The sequence below is a fragment of the Schistocerca cancellata genome, chromosome 3 (genome assembly GCF_023864275.1).
Source record: "Schistocerca cancellata isolate TAMUIC-IGC-003103 chromosome 3, iqSchCanc2.1, whole genome shotgun sequence".
Lineage (NCBI taxonomy): Eukaryota > Metazoa > Arthropoda > Insecta > Orthoptera > Acrididae > Schistocerca > Schistocerca cancellata.
Window position 1 is genome coordinate 388116513 of NC_064628.1, and position 22243 is coordinate 388138755.

General features: G+C 40.0%; 1 protein-coding gene across 9 annotated transcripts in view; it reads right to left on the reverse strand.

Annotated features, from left to right (window-relative positions):
• Positions 1–22243, reverse strand: part of LOC126175099 (tektin-2) — a 105525-nt gene that overhangs the window by 22894 nt on the left and 60388 nt on the right. For all 9 annotated transcript variants that reach the window (XM_049921650.1, XM_049921649.1, XM_049921644.1 and 6 more), the window contains 3 exons: positions 18795–19011; positions 13403–13617; positions 2208–2430 (listed from right to left, as the gene is read on the reverse strand). In XM_049921650.1, the coding sequence (XP_049777607.1) occupies positions 2208–2430; positions 13403–13617; positions 18795–19011 (655 nt within the window). The remainder of the gene's footprint in view (positions 1–2207; positions 2431–13402; positions 13618–18794; positions 19012–22243) is intronic.

Genomic DNA, 22243 nt, shown 5'->3' on the forward strand with positions numbered 1-22243 from the left:
GCCAATAAAAATATTCTCAGTGTGCTGAGAAAAATGTCAGACAGAATGGACCTCATTTTACGGCTTGATTTTACGAAGTCATAACCTTGTTGAAGCAGCTGATTAATACATTCAAGAGCAGCATAATACTGAGTGACAGGCATACTCACAGGCTGTTTCTAGAGGGATCAGCAGTACCAGGATTCAATGTGATGGCCTGGGAAATCTGCTTTTGAACTAGGCTGGTAGGGTAATTACTTCCAGTAAAGGCTGAGGTGAGAATGGTGGTGTATTACTTTGCAGAATCTGCATCTGAACAAATATGTTTGTCTCAAATGGCAAGGCTTTATGGGAGGGAACATTTGACATGGAAAGAATGGCAACTGCCAAAATGTAAGTATTATTGATTTTTAGTAGGTTTAATGTGAACAGAAGTGTGTAGCTGACTCACAGTAAAGAGGAGGTCAACATCAAGGAAAGCAGCATGGGATTCAGAATAGGGGCATGTGAAATTTAGTTGGGAGAATGTATTTAGAGATTCCAGCCATTTTAACATGTTAGCTTTACCATGAGTCCATATGGCTATGATGTCATCAATGTATCTACACCAAACCAGGGGTTCTATGGGATCCTTGGTGTGGTTTTGATACGCTGATGACATCTTTGTCAGATGGACTCATTGGTGATGCTGACTTTTACACTTAAATTATATTTTCAAAAAAAAAAAAAAAAAAAAAAAAAAAAAAAAAAAAAAAAAAAAAAAAAAAAACACCAAGAGAGAGGGGGGGAGGGGAGGGATGGGGGGAGATAGACTGTGTAGGGTGGGGTAGGTGAAAGGGATGAAGGAGAGGCAGTGGATGGAGCAGCAATGTGGGACACATGAGCCTTCCTGGTTTGTTTAGGGCACCCAATGAAGAAAACTTCCAGGGCTTTGTCTACCTATCATTGTGCTCTAAAGTGAGGAACACTGTTCCCACTTCTCCCAAAATGGTTTCCTGCCACCCACCCAGTCTACAACACATCCTGGTCCATCCTTGTAGCACACCTACATTCAGATCCTTGTCACATGAGTCATATCCCTACAAAATATCCAGGTGCAAAACCTGTCCTATGCATACCCCCAGCACAACTTATTCCAGTTCTTTTGCTGTGACTTTTGCACAGCTCTTATATGTCTTACAATCCATGCCTTCTGGATCCTTCCTCCCTCCCTCCCCCCTCCCCAGTTCCAATTATAGCTCCTCTTAACTCCACGAATGGGAATTATCCTTCAAGACCACCATCTTCCAAACTTCCTTCTCCGTAGCCCTTGTCTCGTACCTACCTCCATTCCCATCCCTCTGCCTTCCATCCCCCCCCCCCAAAAAAAATCCTATACATCACCATGATCGATGTACCTATTAATCTCTACCCCCATTTCAACATTCAGTGTTTCACACAGTCAGCTGTGTGTTTATATAGAGTGGCTGACATTGGTATCAGTAATGGATATGTCTATTGGTGCTTCAACACTGAAGGTCATTGATCAAAGAAATGCAGCTGACAATGACTTTTGCCCTGTGTAGTTGTACCCTTTTTTGAGCCATCTGCAACTGAAAATAAGCCAAAGCTAGATTTAGCAGTTGTGGATGGTGCAGATCACTATTCTGACATAAAATTAAAATTAAAGGCTTATCACATAATGACTATCCATACATCTCCACTAGTAAGAAAATATGTCTTCAATTTGAAGGTTAGTTTGAATACTGCAGTGCTTTTTTGCAGTTCTGTTGCAGGTGGTACATCCCCAACCTCCTCGAATCACTGAACTAATTTACCCATCCATTTGTATGAGCACCTACGGCATGTGGTATACCCCTGTCCTCCTCCAATCTTTGAACTGTCTTAAACATCCATTTATAAAGGGCCTACAGTTTAACATGGGCTCCAAACCCCAGTGCAACTTTCCATTTTCACATTTACAAATCTTTGTTTGAGGTGAAAGAAGGAGTAAGTGACAAAAAAAACCATAGATAGGGCTGACTGGGGTTGAACCTTTGGATTGGTGGCCTGGCACTTACTGAGTCATCAAGCCATATGCTATCTTCATCTAAATGCCCAAACTCTGAAATACCAGCTTGTGTATTCTACACCCACCATTGTGGCATGAACCATTCAACACAAAACTAACAAATATTGAGTTTCTGTGTATGGTTCCCATTCTGGTGTATGTCTACTTTCATTCTCACCTCCTCCTTCTGCCACTGAAGTTCATCGTGGGCTCTCTGGACTTCATATATGCGTCTGCTGAGAGCATGGTCTGTATCAGAATGTTGGGCATGCAGTGAATTAGTGACATCGGCTCGCAGTGAAAACATGTTCAAGCGTTGACTTCGAGACTTTTGAATTTCTTCTTCGGCTCTGTTCATATTGGATTCGGAAACTTGTTGCCATGTCTCATATGGGATACATCTGAAATGTCAAAAACAAATCAGTGGTCTTTATCAAATATCTTACAATTTTAGCCATTTGATGTTTTGAAAGAGCCAGAATTAAAGGAGTGAGGAGGAGATGTACAAAATATAAAGTTCTGCAGGATGTCAAATCAGTGAATACACAAGAGAAAAATCAAAATTAAACTATAATTCATCTCATTTCCACAGTTTATTGGTAGAGGTGTGCACAGCTTAGATTAGATTAGATTGGTACTTGTTCCATAGATCATGAATACGACACTTCGTAATGATGTGAAACGTGTCAGATTAATAAAATGTGTCTATACAAGATATTACATTACACAAAATATTACATGAAACTTAATATTTTTAATTTTTTTGTGGGGGTTGGGGAAATTACCCACTTACTATATCCAAAAATTCATCTAAGGAGTAGAAGGAGTTGCCATTAAGAAATTCTTTTAATTTCCTTTTAAATGTTATATGGCTATCTGTCAGACTTTTGCTGCTATTAGGTAAGTGACCAAAGACTTTTATGGCAGCATAATTTACCCCCTTCTGAGCCAAAGTTAGATTTAACCTTGAGTAGTGAAGGTCATCCTTTCTCCTAGTGTTGTAGCCATGTACACTGCTATTGCTTTTGAATTCGTTTGGATTGTTAATAACAAATTTCATAAGTGAATATATATATTGTGAGGCTACAGTGAAGATCTCTAGCTCTTTAAATAAGTGTCTCCAGGATGATCTTGTATGAGCTCCAGCAATTATTCTGATTACACGCTTTTGTGCAATGAAAACTCTTTTACTCAATGATGAGTTTCCCCAGAATATGATGCCATACGAAAGCAGAAAATGAAAACAGGCATGGTAGGCTAATTTACTGAGATGTATATTGCCAAAATTTGCAAAGACCCTAATAGCATAAGTAGCTGAACTCAAATGTTTCAGCAGATCCTCAGTGTGTTTTTTCCAGTTCAACCCCTCATCAATGCATACACCTAGAAATTTTTAATATTCTACCTTAGCTAGCAATTTCTGATTGAAGTCTATATTTATTAATGGTCATCCATTTACTGTGTGGAACTGTATATACTGTGTTTTGTCAAAGTTTAATGAGAGCCCATTTGCAGAGAACCACTTAATGATTTTCTGAAAAACATCATTTACAATTTCACCTGTTAATTCTTGTCTGTTGGGTGTGATAGCTATACTTGTATCATTGGCAAAAAGTACCAGCTTTGCATCAGAGGACCCAAGACCAAACCTTGTGGCACACCATTCTTGATTGTTCCACAGTTTAAGAAATCACCAGTATTTTGCATATTATGTGAACTGCTTATTTCAACTTTCTGCACTCTTCCAGTTAGGTATGATTTAAATCATTTGAGCACTGTCCCATTCATACCACAGTACTTGAGCTTATTTAGAAGTATTCCATGATTTACACAATCAAAAGCTTTGAGAGATCACAAAAAATCCCAACAGGTGACTTACTCATATCATTTAATAATTCATTAGTGAAAGTATATATAGCATTTTCCATTGAAAAACCCTTCTGAAAACCAAACTGACATTTTGTTAAAACTTTATTTTTACAAAGGTTTGAAGCTACTCTACAATACATTACTTTTTCAAGAATTTTGGATAAGGCAGTCAGAAGAGAGATTGGGCAGTAGTTGTTGACATCAGATGTATCCTCTTTTTTATGCAGTGGTTTAACAATGGCATACTTCAGTCTATCTGGGAAAATACCCTGCTTCAGAGAGCTATTACATATGTGGCCAACAATCCCACTTATTTCTTGGGAACAAGCTTTTATTATCGTGCTGAAAATGCCATCAATTCCATGTGAGCTTTTATTCTTGAAAGAGTTTATCATCTTCCTAATTTCAGAAGGAGAGGTGGGTGGAATTTCAATTGTATCAAATGGTGTGGGTAAGGCCTCTTCCATTAACTGCCTTGCTTCTTCTAATGAACATTTAGATCCTATTTTCTCTATAACATTTAAAAAACGATTATTCAAAATGTTTTCAATTTCCGGCTTGTTGTTTGTCAAGTTTCCATTCGCTTTGATGGTGATGCCGTCATCCTGTACTCTTGGTTGCCCTGTCTCCCTTGTAATAATATTCCAAATTGTTTTGATTTTGTTATCAGAGGTATTAATCTCAGTCATGATGCACATGCTTCTGGACTTTGTAATAACCTTTCTTAATGTAGCACAATAGTTTTTATAATATGTGGCTGTTTCTGTGTCATTACTCTTTCTTATTTTTAGATACAGTTCCCTTTTGTGGTTACAAGATATTTTAATTCCTATAGTAAGCCGAGGTTTTTTTGCATGGTTTCTTATAATTAGATTTAACTATTTTCTTGGGGAAACAGTTTTCAAATTCTCTTACAAGTGTATCATGAAATAAGTTATATTTTAAATTAGCATTAGGTTCCTTGTACACCTCGTCCCAGTCTAAATGCTGAAGATTTTCTCTGAGATTTCTAATTGTTGAATCATTAAGTGAACGCACAACTTTGGAGGGTAGTTTTGAATTACTGAATGGAGCTATGTCATATACTGTAACTAGCTGAGCACCATAATCAGAAAGGTGATTCTCAACAGGACAAGAATTTATGTTTTTAAACCTATCTTGGTCTATAAAAGTGTTATCTATCAATGTGCTGCTGTCCTTTACTACCTGAGTAGGAAAATTAATGACAGATGTCAAATTGAAAGAACTGAACAAGACTTCCAGGTCATTCTCCCTATTATACTCTTTCAGTGAATCAACATTGAAGTCCCCACAAATAATAATTTGCTTTTCCCTGTCTGACAGATAGCACAACAAATACTAACAAAGAGATAGAGGGGCTCGCCAGTACTTACCTCAACTCAGTACAGATGATAGATACACAAAACAGAACAGAAAATTTACTTTCCTAGCTTTCGTAAATTTGTTCCTTCGTCAGGGAGGAGAGAGGGGAAAAAAGGGAAGAAGGGAAAGTGGATTCAGTTACTCACAACCCAGGTTATGAAGCAACAGGGAAAGGTAAACAGGGAGGGTAGCAAGGATGGAGGCTTAAGTACTGTGCCAGCTTCAAACCAAAGAGGATGCACACAGAAGTAAAGAGGTATATAGTATAAGGATAAACACAACTATGTAGGATGAAAAGATGCATGAATGGCTAAGAGGAAAGGGGAAGAGGAGAAGACTAAAGAGTAAATGGGAGTGAGGTTGGTTAATGTAGGTTCAGTCCAGGGCGGTGGTGGGATGAAAGGATGTGTTGGAGTGCAAGTTCCCATCTCCGTAGTTCCAAGGGACTGGTGTTGGGTGGGAGAAGCCAAATGGCATGTACGGTGTAGCAGGTTCCTAGGTCCCTAGAATTATGCTGGAGGGCATGCTCTGCTACTGGGTATTGGACATCTCCTAGGCGGACAGTTCGTCTGTGACCGTTAATGTGCTCAGCCAGTTTAGTTGTACTCATACCGATGTAAAAGGCTGTGCAGTGCAGGCATGTCAGCTGATAAATGACATGTGTTGTTTCACATGTGGCCCTGCCTTGAATTGTGTATGTTTTGCCAGTAGCGGGGCTGGAGTAGGTGGTTGTGGGGGGGGATGCATGGGGCAGGTTTTGCAGCGGGGTCGGTTACAGGGGTAGGAACCACTGGGTAGAGAAGGTAGTCTGGGAATATTGTAGGGTTTGACAAGGATGTTATGGAGGTTTGGGGGGGGGGGGGGGCAATGAAAGGCAACTTTGGGTCATGTGGGGAGAATTTTGTCAAAGGACGATCTCATTTCAGGGCTTCACTTGAGAAAGTCATATCCCTGGCGGAGTAATTTGTTGATGTATTCGAGGCCAGGATAATATTGGATGACAAGGGGGATGCTTCTGTGTTGTCTGGGGGTAGGAACATTGTTGCTGGACAGGGAGGAATGTATTGCTCGGGAGATCTGTTTGTGGACAAGGTCCGCAGGATAGTTGCGGGAGAGGAAAGCACTGGTCAGGTTATTGGTGTAATTGTTGAGGGACTCATCACTGGAGCAGATACGTTTGCCACGAATACCTAGGCTGTAGGGAAGGAAGCGTTTGATGTGGAATGGATGGGAGCTATCAAAGTGAAGGTACTGTTGTTTGTTTGTGGGTTTGATATGGACAGAGGTGTGGATGTGAGCTTCAACAAGATGAAGGTCAACATCCAGGAAGGTGGCTTGGGTTTTGGAGAAGGACCAGGTGAAATTCAGATTCGAAAAGGAGTTGAGGTTATGGAGGAAATCAAGGAGTGTTTCTTCACCATGAGTCCAGACCACAAAGATGTCATCTATAAACCTATACCAGGCCAGGGGAAGCAGCTGTTGGGTCTTCAGGAAAGCCTCCGCCATGCGGCCCATGAAGAGGTTAGCATAGGACAGAGCCATCCTGGTTCCCATGGCCATTCCCCTGATTTGTTTGTAGGTCTGGCCTTCAAAAGTGAAGTAATTATGGGTGAGGATGAAGTTGGTAAGTGTGATAAGGAACGAGGTTTTTGGAAGATCTATGGGTGGGCATTGGGAGAGGTAGTGTTCAAGGGCAGAGAGACCATGGGTATGTGGGATGTTTGTGTAAACGGATTAGCATCTATGGTGACAAGAAAGGTGTCAGGTGGGAGAGGAGTGGGAATGGATTTGAGGCATTCTAGGAAGTGGTTTGTGTCTTTGATGTAGGATGAGAGTCTGTGGGTGATAGGTTGGAGGTGTTGGTCCACCAGAGCTGAGATACGTTCTGTTGGGGCTTTGAAGCCTGCCACAATTGGACTGCCAGGATGGTTCTCTTTGTGGATTTTGGATAATAGGTAGAAGGTATGGGTACGTGGCTCAGGTAGAGTGAGTAGGTCTACGGAAGCCATTGTGAGGCCTTGTGAAGGACCTTGGATTTTTAGGATTTTCTGCAGATCAGTCTAGATGGAGGGAATGGGATCCTGGGTAACAGCTTTGTAGGTTGAGGTGTCGGAGAGTTGACACAGTCCTTCTGCCACATACTCCACACGGTCAAGTACCACAGTTGTGGACCCTTTATCCACTGGGAGGATGACAATAGAGTGGTCTGTTTTCAGCTCCTTAATGGCACGGGATTCAGCTGGGGTGATGTTGGGGGTTTAAGTTGACAGGCACATGCTTCTATATGTTGCTCTAGACAAAACTTTTTTGTATCCAAGCTTTTTACACAGTGATAACTTTTGACATATATGACAACAACTCCTTTCACCTTATTCTCTCTGCTCATATGTGCAGCTGGTTTATAACCACTGATATTTACCTTTTCCATATCAGACACAATGTGATGCTCAGACAGGCATAGTATATCTATTACATTATCGGATTCAATGTCATCTAAACAAACCAGGAGCTCATCTACTTTATTCTTCAATCCCGGAATATTTTGGTGAAGACTGGAAACATTATTTTTTACTTTACTTTTGTGAGAATCTACTTTTTCTCTTTAATCCACCAGTATTTTGATTAAATATGGTAACATTATTATTTATTTTCATGTTGTGAGTATTTTGTTGGTTTTGGACCTCTTTAGCACCTGCCTGCCTGAACTTCTCATTGGACACTGATATTAGTCTAAAAAAGAGGTACATCCATGAGTACTAGTGTCCCCCCTTATGGATTTCGCTAACAACCCTGTCAGGTTACCCTTCCCTTTCCTATTGAGGTGTAGGCCAGGTCTTGTGAAATCCCCCCTATCAATAGCCTCAACAGGAACCAATCCAATGTCTGACAAAGTGGCCACCCTACGCAACTGATCCGACTCCATATGTACCCGTGTGCCGTAAATAGGAATATTAAAAAGGGTAGGAAGATTTATCTGTTTAGAAAAAGTGACAAAAAGCAGATTTCAGAGTACCTGTTGGCTCAACACAAAAGTTTTGTCTCAAGTACAGATAGTGTTGAGGATCAGTGGACAAAGTTCAAAACCGTCGTACATTATGCGTTAGATGAGTATGTGCCAAGCAAGATCGTAAGAGATGGAAATGAGCCACTGTGATACAACAACCGAGTTAGAAAACTGCTGCGGAAGCAAAGGGAACTTCACAGCAAACATAAACATAGCCAAAGCCTTGCAGACAAACAAAAATTACGCGAAGCGAAATGTAGTGTGAGGAGGGCTATGCGAGAGGCGTTCAATGAATTCGAAAGTAAAGGTCTATGTACTGACTTGGCAGAAAATCCTAAGAAATTTTGGTCTTATGTCAAAGCGGTAGGTGGATCAAAACAAAATGTCCAGACACTCTGTGACCAAAATGGTGCTGAAACAGAGGATGACAGACTAAAGGCCGAAATACTAAATGTCTTTTTCCAAAGTTGTTTCACAGAGGAAGATTGCACTGTAGTTCCTTCTCTAGATTGTCGCACAGATGACAAAATGGTAGATATCAAAATAGACGACAGAGGGATAGAGGAACAATTAAAATCGCTCAAAAGAGGAAAGGCCTCTGGACCTGATGGGATACCAGTTCAATTTTACACAGAGTACGCGAAGGAACTTGCCCCCCTTCTTGCAGCGGTGTACCGTAGGTCTCTAGAAGAGCGTAGCATTCCAAAGGATTGGAAAAGGGCACAGGTCATCCCCGTTTTCAAGAAGGGACATCGAACAGATGTGCAGAACTATAGACCTATATCTCTAACGTCGATCAGTTGTAGAATTTTGGAACACATATTGTGTTCGAGTATAATGACTTTTCTGGAGACTAGAAATCTACTCTGTAGGAATCAGCACGGGCTTCAAAAAAGACGGTCATGTGAAATCCAGCTCGCGCTATTCGTCCACGAGACTCAGAGGGCCATAGACACGGGTTCACAGGTAGATGCCGTGTTTCTTGAGTTCCGCAAGGCGTTCGATACAGTTCCCCACAGTCGTTTAATGAACAAAGTAAGAGCATATGGACTATCAGACCATTTGTGTGATTGGATTGAGGAGTTCCTAGATAACAGGACGCAGCATGTTATTCTCAATGGAGAGAAGTCTTCCGAAGTAAGAGTGATTTCAGGTGTGCCGCAGGGGAGTGTCATAGGACCGTTGCTATTCACAATATACATAAATAACCTGGTGGATGACATCGGAAGTTCACTGAGACTTTTTGCAGATGATGCTTTGGTGTATCGAGAGGTTGTAACAATGGAAAATTGTACTGAAATGCAGGAGGATCTGCAGTGAATTGACACATGGTGCAGGGAATGGCAATTGAATCTCAATGTAGACAAGTGTAATGTGCTGCGAATACACAGAAAGATAGATCCTTTATCATTTAGCTACAAAATAGCAGGTCAGCAACTGGAAGCAGTTAATACCATAAATTATCTGGGAGTACGCATTAGGAGTGATTTAAAATGGAATGATCATATAATGTTGATCGTCGGTAAAGCAGATGCCAGACTGAGATTCATTGGAAGAATCCTAAGGAAATGCAATCCGAAAACAAAGGAAGTAGGTTACAGTACACTTGTTTGCCCACTGCTTGAATACTGCTCAGCAGTGTGGGATCCGTACCAGATAGGGTTGATACAAGACATAGAGAAGATCCAACGGAGAGCAGTGCGCTTCGTTACAGGATCATTTAGTAATCGCGAAAGCGTTACGGAGATGATAGATAAACTCCAGTGGAAGACTCTGCAGGAGAGACGCTCGGTAGCTCGGTACGGGCTTTTGTCAAAGTTTCGAGAACATACCTACACCGAAGAGTCAAGCAGTATATTGCTCCCTCCTACGTATATCTCGTGAAGAGACCATGAGGACAAAATCAGAAAGATTAGAGCCCACACAGAGGCATACCGACAATCCTTCTTTCCACGAACAATACGAGACTGGAATAGAAGGGAGAACCGATAGAGGTACTGAAGGTACCCTCCGCCACACACTGTCAGGTGGCTTGCAGAGTATGGATGTAGATGTAGATGTAGATACCCTCCTGACAGAACGGTTCAATTGGGGCTGATGATGCCGCACAAAAGCAGGCACCAGCCCAACATTGGTATGGGTCGTTGCCGAGGCTATTTTCACTAGGTCACACTCAATACTGTAGCCCTTATCCCTATCAATACTGTTTCCCACTCCACACACTATCATGGTTGATGAACATGACTGCACAAAGTGACAACACTTGCCAGTTATAAATTTAGCTGGTAACTTGAGTCTGTAGGTATTTCTGGAACATTTTCAAGACCCAGATACAGCAAAAGTCAGTCTCATTTCTTACTTTGTGCCTACAACTGTTTTACCTCCCTGCAGCAAGGCATACAAGACAGCTTCAGTGAAGTTTGGAATGTGGTAGAGAGCTGCTGTAGAACTGAGGCTGTAATGCTGTGTCCTGAGAAGAATGTAGCCCATGACTGACAGAGGCAAAGGCGAAAAGCAAACACTCTAGGTTTGAGTCTCAGTCCAGTATGCAATTTTAATCTCAAAAAGTTTCAGAACCAGATTATTAAATGTTCTGGCATTTTTACATTAGTATGTATTCAATACAGTTTCTGTACAATGGCACTTGTTACTGAGTGCTAAGTATTCTAAGCCGTCATCTAATTTGCAAAATTAGAATACTGTACCAAGCTTAAGACAATTTCTGACTCATTCAACACTGTTAGAGGGCCGCCTTTTAAGTTTTTACAAATGAACTCTGTATAGCGCCACTGAGGCAGACATCACTATTGTTTTAAAATTTGTTAATGTTAAAACAATGGTAGTTCAGAAATTGGCCAAATAGTTTGTCTACAGTGAACATTGAAAGAAACAGTGTAGTGAAAAAATGGAAATTTCATGTGAATGTGCCTGTTGGATAATTTTTACAATTTTTGTAAAGACCTTATTCAACATCAGTGCCTTGAGTCACATCATTCAGCTTTAGGTAATCAGTCACCTTCAGGCAGTACAGTTTATGACTGGTTTGCTGAATTTTGCAAAGATCAAATGTAATCAGTTGCTGTCCCACGAAACATTCACACTGTACACAACTTGATCGAAGAGGACCACTATATGACTGAGTGTGAGACGGGCATCCTGAGGCACATCAAAAAGTGCAGTACATTCAGTTCAGTATTAAAATTTAGCTGTGTAAAAAGATCTGTTCTCGATGGAGTCAGCACGATTTGACTTGAGCTCAAAAAGAGACTCTGTCAATTAGTGTATGGAAATGCTTGAAAAATTCAACCAAGCATGTGTAAAACCTGTCTATAAGACCATAACAGGTTATGAAACTTTGATATATTTGTACAAGCTGGAAACTAAGCAGCAGACAATTGTTTGGGTGTTTCAAGATGAGCTAAAATCAGCAAAATTGGTTCAGTTATGAACTTCATCCAGGAAAGACTTGTTACCTTTATTACACAGGACATGTGGCCATTGCTTTAGAGGACTGAAGAACAGTAAATGCTATATGAGAAGTTGTGTACCACAAGTCACTGATGCAATAAGAAAAAACAATTGAAAATATTGCATCATTCTTCATCATCACAATGTCAACTATTGCACAACATGTCGAACAATCAAGCTAATGTGTCATCACCTACATTCATCTGATTATCACAGACAACTTCTTTTTGTTCCATTATGTCAAACAAAATATGCGTAGACAGTCATTTTCATCACATCATGACGTAGCTGAATCTTTCAAAAAGTACAGTTTTGAGGTATGAGCCTCAAAGTGTCAAAAATTTTTCCAAAAACGAAATTTAAAGGCATACAGAACTGTATAAATTCTTATACTAAGGAACAACAAAATGGTTTGTATCAAAACTCTTTTGTTTTTCATTGCGTTTGTGAAAACTTAAAACAGGGCCCTCATCTTCCAGATACTGAGTCATCTAATAAATGAGAATGGTTCTGTAGCACTATAAAACTGAACCTCAATATTGTAAATGCTGAAGGACTGGTAAGGAAAAGTCAGGTGGTGTACAAGGGCTGTAGTAGCTCTGTACAAATTGGAGAGGAACAATCTTCATGGTTTCTTCAGATCAAGGATGGAGCAAGGCACTGCACTATCCTCTCTACTGTTCATCACTGTTATGGATGATATAATACAGAACACAAAGAAAAGTTTTGGTGAACTCCATGCAGTTCCTTTGCTGATGATGTCATGATCTGAGATGGAGAAGAAGAGGAATTTCAGACCAGACTCAACATATGGAAATCACAGTTGCAGGAGTAAAACCTCACATGAGCGAGACCAAGACAGTGGTGGCATCCTGCAAGTGGGAAACCACGATACCACCAACTAGAGTGATCAGACAGTTTTCCATAGCTCATGAAGTATAACCTCTAGGGACAATTTGATTAGACAGGAGATTATCAACAAAACGCAGAAGAGCTCTGAATTCTAACGACAAGTGAGAATCCTTTTATGGGACAAAATACGTCCATAAAAAGCAAAAGCAGTGATAGTTAACAGTTAATTAATACCAGTATTGACCTATTGTACCAAATCATGAATTCTCACAGTATCATTGAGACTCCAAGCATCAAAAATGAAATTCATTAGCTCCACTATCTAGAAGACCAAGATGGATAAATTAAGAAATGGGAAGGTGAGGAAGGAAGCTGGAATCAAGACATTCCTTTAAACTAGATCAGTTAATACAGACTATGGTGCTACCTGCAGGTAATAAGTTTGGAGCCTACAAGAACAGCCCAAATAAGTTTCGAAAGGGAGGTGGAAAGGAAACATTCTGTAGGAAGACCCAGAACCTGTTGGGTGGATGTAATTAAGGAGACTTCTCTGCCAGAGGTATGACAATGGATGATGTTCTCTGTGAAAGGCTACACATGGAGAGATGGAAGTGCAAGAGGTTCATTAACAGTATCTGGGAAATTAGGACTGTATGATGATGATGACAACAACAACGATGATGATGATGATGATGATGGTGATGATGATAAATGCTACAGTTGCGTATAACATGATATTCCTCCAAACTTTTATCTGTATGCAATGTAACTTACATATTATTGAGAAACATACTCACTCTTTGGGATGTCTCGTAGGGTCCTGCCTGAACCCAATGCCACTACTGGAGGGTTTCAGACCAAGTGCACTCTCATCCACCTCGATCGCCTCACCCTTGTTCTGAAGGTCTCTAGACAGCTGGTTGAGGCACTCCCCGAGTCTCTGCAGCTGCTCCCAGGCTGCCTTGCACTCTGCTTCCAGGTCATTCTTCTTCTGTTCTATCAGTCCCAGCTCCTGCACACAATAAACAATTTTTGGCATCTGTATATAGTTAATGACTTGGGTTAATTTGTGGTTTCAGAGTCTCTTACAACATATGGTGCAGTAGTATGTGTCAGCTGGTGAGATGGAACAGCAGCTGCCACGGAACAGTTATGGCCATTACTGGCTAACCTGGTGGAAGTATTGAAAAATGATGGGAGTCTATGTATGATACCATGTATAAACATAACAATACAATTAATTTACTGGAGTCATTGAAGCAGGGATGTTCATTTAGTTATGTAAAAATTCTAGGACTGGCTGGATCTTGGGAGTAGTTCACTCTGTAGACTACTTGTAATTGCTGTTACATCTAATATATTTGACATTTGTGTTAATTGTGGTGAAAGTTACTGCCAACTGAAGAATCTTGTGGAATATTAAAAGTGTGTGGAAGCTGACAAGAAGAGGCAGTGCAGTTCTAGATTAGAATCAGTATGAGGAATCAGATTCCTGAATAAAATACAAATGCCTGCTGTCAATAATTGTATCTCAAAACAAAAGATTGCCTTCAAAGTTTAATACAAGAAGCCTGTTCACTTAAAACTGGATGTTCAAAAATTGATGCAACTTTATGAAAGAATACTTCTTTCTGTGCATATTCCTTGTTCAATTGTTCATCACCCTTCAAATTTCAGTTGTACTGAGACTTGGAATGACTTTACAGAAAAATATGGTAAGTTTGCAGCAAGCAAGTACTGCAAGATCTGAAAGAAATGAAATACTGCAGATGGAACTAACAGATGCATATTCTTTGAGCCCCATGAAGTCCATGCAGTGCCTATCTACCAAGTCTGGTGTCTCAGTTGGTGCCACCCAAGTGTTAAAAGTTGCACCCCTACAAACTTCATGTTGCTAATGACTATTTTAATTGAACACAATGGAAAATGTGTACCTCTCTGTCAGTGCAGGGTTTCATTTCATCTATAATGTCAGATGGGAAAAAAACTTCATGATTGGTTTTGGTCAGATGAGGCGTGGTTTCATCATGGTCGACATGTGATGCAGAGAATTCCTGTATTTGTGCTATAGTTGCACAAGTCTTCTCTGCACACACAAAAAGTTTCAAGTTGATGAATCTTCTTCACATTCTTTCATGGCACAGTGAACAGTAATGCTATACACAGATGGTGCAAAAATTTGTAAACACTATAATTGAAGACCAGCTACAGTGTAAGTGGTTTCAGAGAAAGAATGCATCATCTCATTCAGCCAACAAAATCAGTTCATTCTTGGATAAGTGTTTTCACAGAGAAGAGATTCTGAAGGAATAGTAGTAACATTGATCTCGTGATTTATCCCCATTTGACTTTTTCTTGTGGCTACACCTTGAGGATACTGCTTACAAAACTCACCCTCACACTATCCCTAAATTTCAGAATGAAAGTCAACAGTATGTTCCTGTTTTTGGATCTGAAGATGGATGTAGATCACAGCTGAAAAATAAAAATCAGTGATTGTCATCAGGCATAATAAAAGAAAAAAAAATCATTTTTCAATCATAGTCTCCTGAATGGACAATTACGTCATATTTCACAAGTGGAAAAGTTCTAATGGGGAAGCCACAACAGTAGATTGTAGATTGTATTTTATTGGTCCTGTTGTCTACATAGCAGCTTATGCATAAGACATTGGACAAGTCAAGTTATAAATATACAGGCTGAAAGTAATTTCAAGGCATACATATTTAAGCTTACAATAATACACTTTACACACAAGTATTTATATAACACATTTCATAAATTTAAATATTCTTCAATGGAATAAAAGCAGTGATGCTGTAAATATGACTTTAGAGATTTTCCAAATGTATTGACCTCAGTGATAGCTTTTATGTTTTCAGGAAGTTTGTTATAAAGCTTAACTCCCATGTGAAAAGTACCTTTTTGGCACAGTGCTGTGCTGATTTGAGTCATATGTAAGTTCCTGTTTTGTCTGGTAAAGTGCTCATGTATATCACAGTTTTTTTGTAGCCTCTGGTCCTTGCCTATTACATTTAATTTAAAGAACAAAAGGGTTTCCATAATGTATACACACGGTAATGGGGGAATACCAGATTTCTTAAACAGGGGTTTACAAGAGTCTCTAGGCTTGCACCCAAACAAGATTCTAATGGCCCTTTTTTGTAGTTTAAAAGTGCTATTAGCTATTTTAGAGTTTCCCCAGAAGGTGACCCCATATCTAAGACGAGAATGAAAGTACGCATGATATGCATTCAATACTGTTTTCTCACTACAGCATGATTTTAATGAACAAAGAAGATAACATGTTTTGCTCAGTTCTGCATTGAGACATTCAATATGCTTATTCCATCTGATGTTACTCTGCAGCCAAAGTCCTAAGAATTTGGTTTCAATACTGTTACCAACTGGTTCGTCATTGATAGAGACTGATGGGATAAACATGTCCTTGTTAGGAACATTGTGGAATTTTAGAGCAACGGTTTTCTTACTGTTTATTACAAGCTGATTACTCTTTGCCCAGCTGCTAAGTTGTTTCGTTACCGTGTTTACTGTCTGCTGTAACTGTTCATCGTCATCTCCTTTTAGTAGAATCGTGGTGTCATCTGCAAATATGATTGATTTGTGTGCATCAATATTTAAGCTTAGATCATTTATGTACAGAAGAAACAGAAGGGGTCCCAATACGGATCCTTGGGGTACACCACATTTTATTTGTTTATAGTCAGATAAGTGATTAGATACAGTTTTTAGTTCAATATTTGTGTGCTTGACGCACACTGCCTGCGTACGATTTGTCAGGAAGGAACTGATCCACTTGTTGGACAGACCTCGAATACCATATCTTTCTAGCTTTGATAGCAGAATTTTATGGTCCACCATGTCAAAAGCTTTTGACAAGTCAATAAAGACTCCTATTGTTTCCTGTTTTTTGTCCATCAGGTTTAGGATGGAATTGATGCACTCATAGACAGCAGTTGTCGTTGACCTCTTATTTCTGAATCCATGTTGTTCATTACGTAGGATGCTGTTTTTATTTATAAATTTCATAAGTTTCTCATACATAACTTTTTCCAGTACTTTAGAGATGCAGGAGGAAATTGTGATGGGTCTGTAGTTATTTACATTGTCTTTATCCCCTTTTTTATATACAGGAATAACTTTTGATGTTTTTAACACATCAGGGAAAGTGCCTGCCTGAAGTGAGCAGTCGCATAAATGTGTGAGTACTTCAATTAGGTTTGATGCGCTCTTCTTTAACATTGTTGCAGGTATACCATCAATACCTGCCGATTTGGAATTTTTTAGTCCTTTTATTGCTTTAGCTACTTTATCTTGTGAAACAGAACTGATGTACATTGATCCTCTACATGTACTTATTTTATATTCATTTGCCTGGATGCTCTTAAAGTTTGATTGTAACATATTTTCAGCAACACCTGTGAAAAAGTTGTTAAATGTGTTAGCTACTTCTAAGGGGTTTGTTACTTTTTTATTTTTATGTGATAGTGTTATATTTTTCCAAGGTTGTCTGTATTCTCCACATTCTTTTTTTATAACACTCCACATAGCCTTTGATTTATTAGCTGAATTATAAATGATTTCATCATTATGCATTATTTTTGCTGCTTTTATTACTTTTCTTAATATTTTGGAGTATTTTTTATAGTATGCGCGTACTACAGGTGAAGAATTTTTTGAGTTACATATTTCATGAAGTAGTCTTTTCTTCTGGCATGAAACCCTTATTCCCTTTGTGATCCAGCTGTTTGTTCTAGAGTTTCCCTGTATGGTTAATGTTTTCAGTGGGAATGCAAGTTCAAAGAAATGGGTTAATGTATCAATGAAAGTGTCGAATTTTTCATTTATATCGTTCATTTTGTACACTCCTAGCCATTTTTCTTTCTGTAATAAGTTGTTGAAGTAGTTCACATTATGCTGATTATAGCTTCGATATGCTGTTCTAAAAGACATGTTGTTAATAATACTGCCTTGTACTTTTATGCTTAATATTTGAGCAAGATGATCACTAAAACCTGCATTGAAAATTTTTAGTGAGGTGTTGTGTAAACTCTTCTTTACTAGAAACTGATCAAGAGCTGTTTGACAAGTTTCTGATACTCGGGTAGCTGCTTTTACTTCAGCCTTTAAATTGTAGGACGTTGCAAGGTTCAAAATGGTCTCCCTATTTCCACTATTCGTGAGGAAGTCAATATTGAAGTCACCACAGATTATCAATTCACAATCCATTTTATTTACCTTATTTAGCAATGACTCCATTTTGTTTAAGAAAAGTTCAAAATTCGCGGACGGTGATCGGTAAACTGTAGCAATAACCAGGTTGAACTGAGTAATTTTTATAGCTGCAATTTCATAATCCTTTTCGACATTTGCCCTAGTTAAGTCAGGTAGTGTAATAAAATCTACATTATCCTTTGTGTAAATTGCTACCCCACCCTGTTTGCTGTTTTTCCTGCAGTAGTAAGCAGCCAAGACAAATTTGTTTATTTTCGTATTCTGGATTAATTCTGGGTTAAGCCAGTGCTCTGAAATGCATAACACTGAGATATCATTAAGTTCATGTGTTAATAGAACGTTAATTTCATCGATCTTATTACGCAGGGATTGCACATTATGGTGATAAATTTTTAGTTCGGGCGTATTCACGATTTGGTAATTGGGAATCATATTTACAGCATCACATACCTCTAGTTTAAATTAGGAACGTCAGCAGCGTTGTATTTTCGTTCTTCTTTCTTGTTTATTTTGTTTTCCTCGCTGTTGGAAGGATGTTCAGTATAAGTCTATTTTGTGAAATGAAGAAGCCACACAACAGTTGCTTGACCAATGATCTTTTATTATATATATGACTTGTTCCAGAACAATTACAGTGCCGTCACTTGGTGTAAAACATAAATCATTTAATCAGCCTCACTCCAATGTCGTCATGGAACCAAAAGTTCCATGTCAAAAGGATAAAAGGGGGGCCATAAATTCCATAAAAACCGTTCCCTCTGTGCTGTGTGACTGGGAACACATACAGGAAAAAACAGTGTTCTGAAACCTGTCATGTATACAGTAAAAGATTTTTAACTAAGCAGCTGTTTTGTGGTTTCTTCATTTTACAAAATGGAGAAGTACACTTTGTAAAAGCAATGAGATCTCACTAGGAGGCCACTGAGGAGGTACCTTCTGCAGCTGCAGATGCACAGGGTCTCTAAGGAGGTCAGTGTCCAGTCTCTGGTCGATAGCAAGTTGGCACTCGACAGTCACAGCTCTCGGCACAGACAGCAGCTCTAGCTGCCGCTGGCACACGGCTTTCTCTTCCTCTAGGCGTTCCATCTCACAGACTGTTGCAGCCCTCTTCAATTCCAGCAGGTGTTCTACTCGGCGAACTTCGGTACATCTGCCAGCACATTAAATAAAACCTAGCTAATGTCTGCCACACTACGGATTACATCATTTCTGCAGATCAATAGACAAGAGGTAATTGTCACTCTGAGAAGTGAATTATTATTTAAAATGGCAGACGGCATCAGTATCAAAAAGTGAGCCCCACAGCTCCATTCTAGGGTCTTTTATTGTACTTAAATGATTTAGCCATAAATACACACTGACCAGCAGGTCTGTTTAAAGATTACACTATGTGTTAATTGAAGGTAAGGATGCAGAAAAAATTGTAAGCTCTATTTTGAACACCATAATATCCTAAAAAATTAGTTCAATTTAAGTTGGTTGAAACTTGTCATCATAGAAACCCATTGGTATGAAAACCAAGAGTTAAAAATGCCAGGAGATTAAAATAAATCAAGCATCAACATACTGAAGAAGTCGAAGCTGTTAAATTTCTCGCATTAAATTTGGATAAGAATTTAGGCTGGAATACACATGTTTAATTTTTAACAACTAAATTAAGCAATTTTGCAGTTTGAATGTAAATGTAGTGACACATACACAAAAAATAGTGTATCATATTTACAAATTACTTAGGAATAAGGAAGACAACTCACCAACAGGCAGAATCACTGTGTCATTGATAGGTTCATAAGCAAAAGGTACAGAGGTTTGCTAGCTTTCTGAATGAACTTCCTTTTTCAAGCTTGCAGGAAAAACATACATACACATACACACACACACACACACACACACACACACACACACACACACACACACACACTGGGTGTGGGGGTGGGGAGACAGGTTTAGGCCAGGGAGGTTACAGGAGCGAAGGATGTGCTGTAAGGATAGCGCCCATCTGTGTATCTCAGAAAAGCTGGTGGTCATGGGGAGGATCCAGAAGGCACAAGTTGTGAAGCAACCATTGAAATCTCGATTGTTGTACTCTGCTGGGTGGTCCACCTTGTTTTTGGCAGCAGTTTGACGGTGGCCATTCATTCTAGTAGACAGCTGGTCGGTTGTCATACCAATGTAAAATTCTGTGCAGTGGTTGCAGCAGACCTGGCACATACAATGGCTGCTTTCACAGGTAACCGAGAATCTGATGGGGTAGGATAAGCCTGTGACAGGACTGGAGTAGGTGTTGCTGTGAGGGTGGAATGGACAGGATCTTGCATCTGGGTCTTCCACAGGGGTACGATCCATGTGGCAGGGGTTGGGGGTGGGAGCAGCATAGGAGTGGACAAGGATGTTGTTGAGATTGTTAGGTGGGTGGCAGAACACCACTTTTGGAGGGATTGGAAGTGTCTTGGGTGGGACGTCCCACATTTCAGTGCATGATGATAGATAATCAAAGCCCTGACAAAGGACATGGGTCAGTCATTTCAATCCCAGGTGGTACTGGGTGATAAGGGGGCACTTCTTTGTGGTTTGTTCTTGGGATGGATGTGAGGATCAGATACGTGTGAGGATATGACATGGGATATCTGTTTGTGAATTAGGTCTAGAGCGTATTGCCTGCCTATGAAGGCCTTCAGAATACTGGGCAAGGTAGTTATCACTGCAGATGCATCCCATGTAGGTGGCAAGGCTGCATGGGAGGGATTTTTTGGTGTGGAAGGGGTGGCAGCTGTCAGAGTGCAGGTACCGTTGAGGGGTCTGATGTGGACCAGGGTGTGGATGGAGCCATCTGAGAGGAGGAAATCGACATCTAGGAAGGTGGCATGACAGGTGGAGGAGGACCAAGTGAAGTGGATTGGAGAGAAGGAGTTTAGGTTGTGGAGGAATGAGGATATTGTTTCCTGGCCTTGGGTTCAGATTATAAAGACGTCATCAATAAACCTGAACCTGACCAGGGGTTAGGGTTTTGGGAAGTTAGGAATGTTTCCTGTAGGTGGCCAATGGAGAGGTTGGCATAGGAGGGTGCCATGTGGGTGTCCATAGCTGAGCAATGAATTTGTTTGTACACCTTCCGTTCAAAGGTGAAGTAGTTATGGGTCAGGGTGTAATTGGTTAGGTGTATGAGGAATGAAGTAGTGGGTTTCAAATCTGCAGGGCATTGGGAGAGGTAGCATTCAGTCGCAGCAAGGCCATGGGCATGAGGGATGTTGGTGTATAAGGAGGTTGCATCAACAATGACCAGTAGGGATCTGGAAAGTAAGGGCGTGGGGACGATAGAGAGCTGGTACAGGAAGTGGTTGGTACCACGAATGTGGGAGGGTAAGTTTTGGACAATTGGTTGCAGATGTTGGTCAACAAGGGCCGACATTCTTTTGGTGGGGGCACTGTAAACAACCAAATGGGACATCCGGGATTGTTAGGTTCGTGGATTTTGGGGAGCATGTAGAAGGTGGGTGTGCAGGCTGTTGTTAGGGTGTGTAGGGAGATGGATTCAGGGGAGAGTTTCTGGGAAGAGTCTAAGGACATCCCAGAAGTTCCTGCTGAAATCCTTATGCTTTTCCCAGAACCTCTCCCCTGAATCCATCTCCCTACTCACGCCAACAATAGCCTGTACACCCACCTTCTACATGCTTCCCAAAATGCACAAACCGAACAATCCTGGGCGTTCATATAACTACTAGCAAATCCAGCAATGCTTTACAACTGCTAAATATGTATGAAAATTAGATATACATCCTACACCCCTCTCTCTGTCCGTCTCCTCTTCCCCCATTTATGTGTCCATTTCCTCACACCACCCCTCTCTCTCCTCTTACACCCAAATCTCCTCTTACCCATGTCTTGGACCTTGAGCTTTGTTTATTGTTATTCCAAATGAAACATTCATTGGGAACTGAAGTTGCTTAAAATGAATGGGTAAATCGGTTGGGATTATTGGAGTACACTGTAGGAAAGAGACCTCTCCAGCTGCTGAATGTGTGAGGATAGCAGCTTCAGTTGACAGTATTTCATATAGTTTTAATCTACAAATGGGTAGGATTACAAAGTTTTGAATGTTTCAATTGTTACAAAATGTTTACACTGGAAAGTTGGCGTATAAAAAGCATTGTACACATTTTGCTGCACAACTGATGTTCAAACAACTAGCAGTACAATTATGTACCATTGTATTTACTTCATTGCCTGTAATGATGTGTAATCAGAAATAAATTTTGCAGCCTCTAAAATACCTATTACTTTTTAGAGAAAACTTTAAGAACCTAACTCATGAAATAAGTATAGCAGTCATCATCCCACAGACTTTGTAATAGGAGATGGAACATGTAGCCAGATCCTGAGGA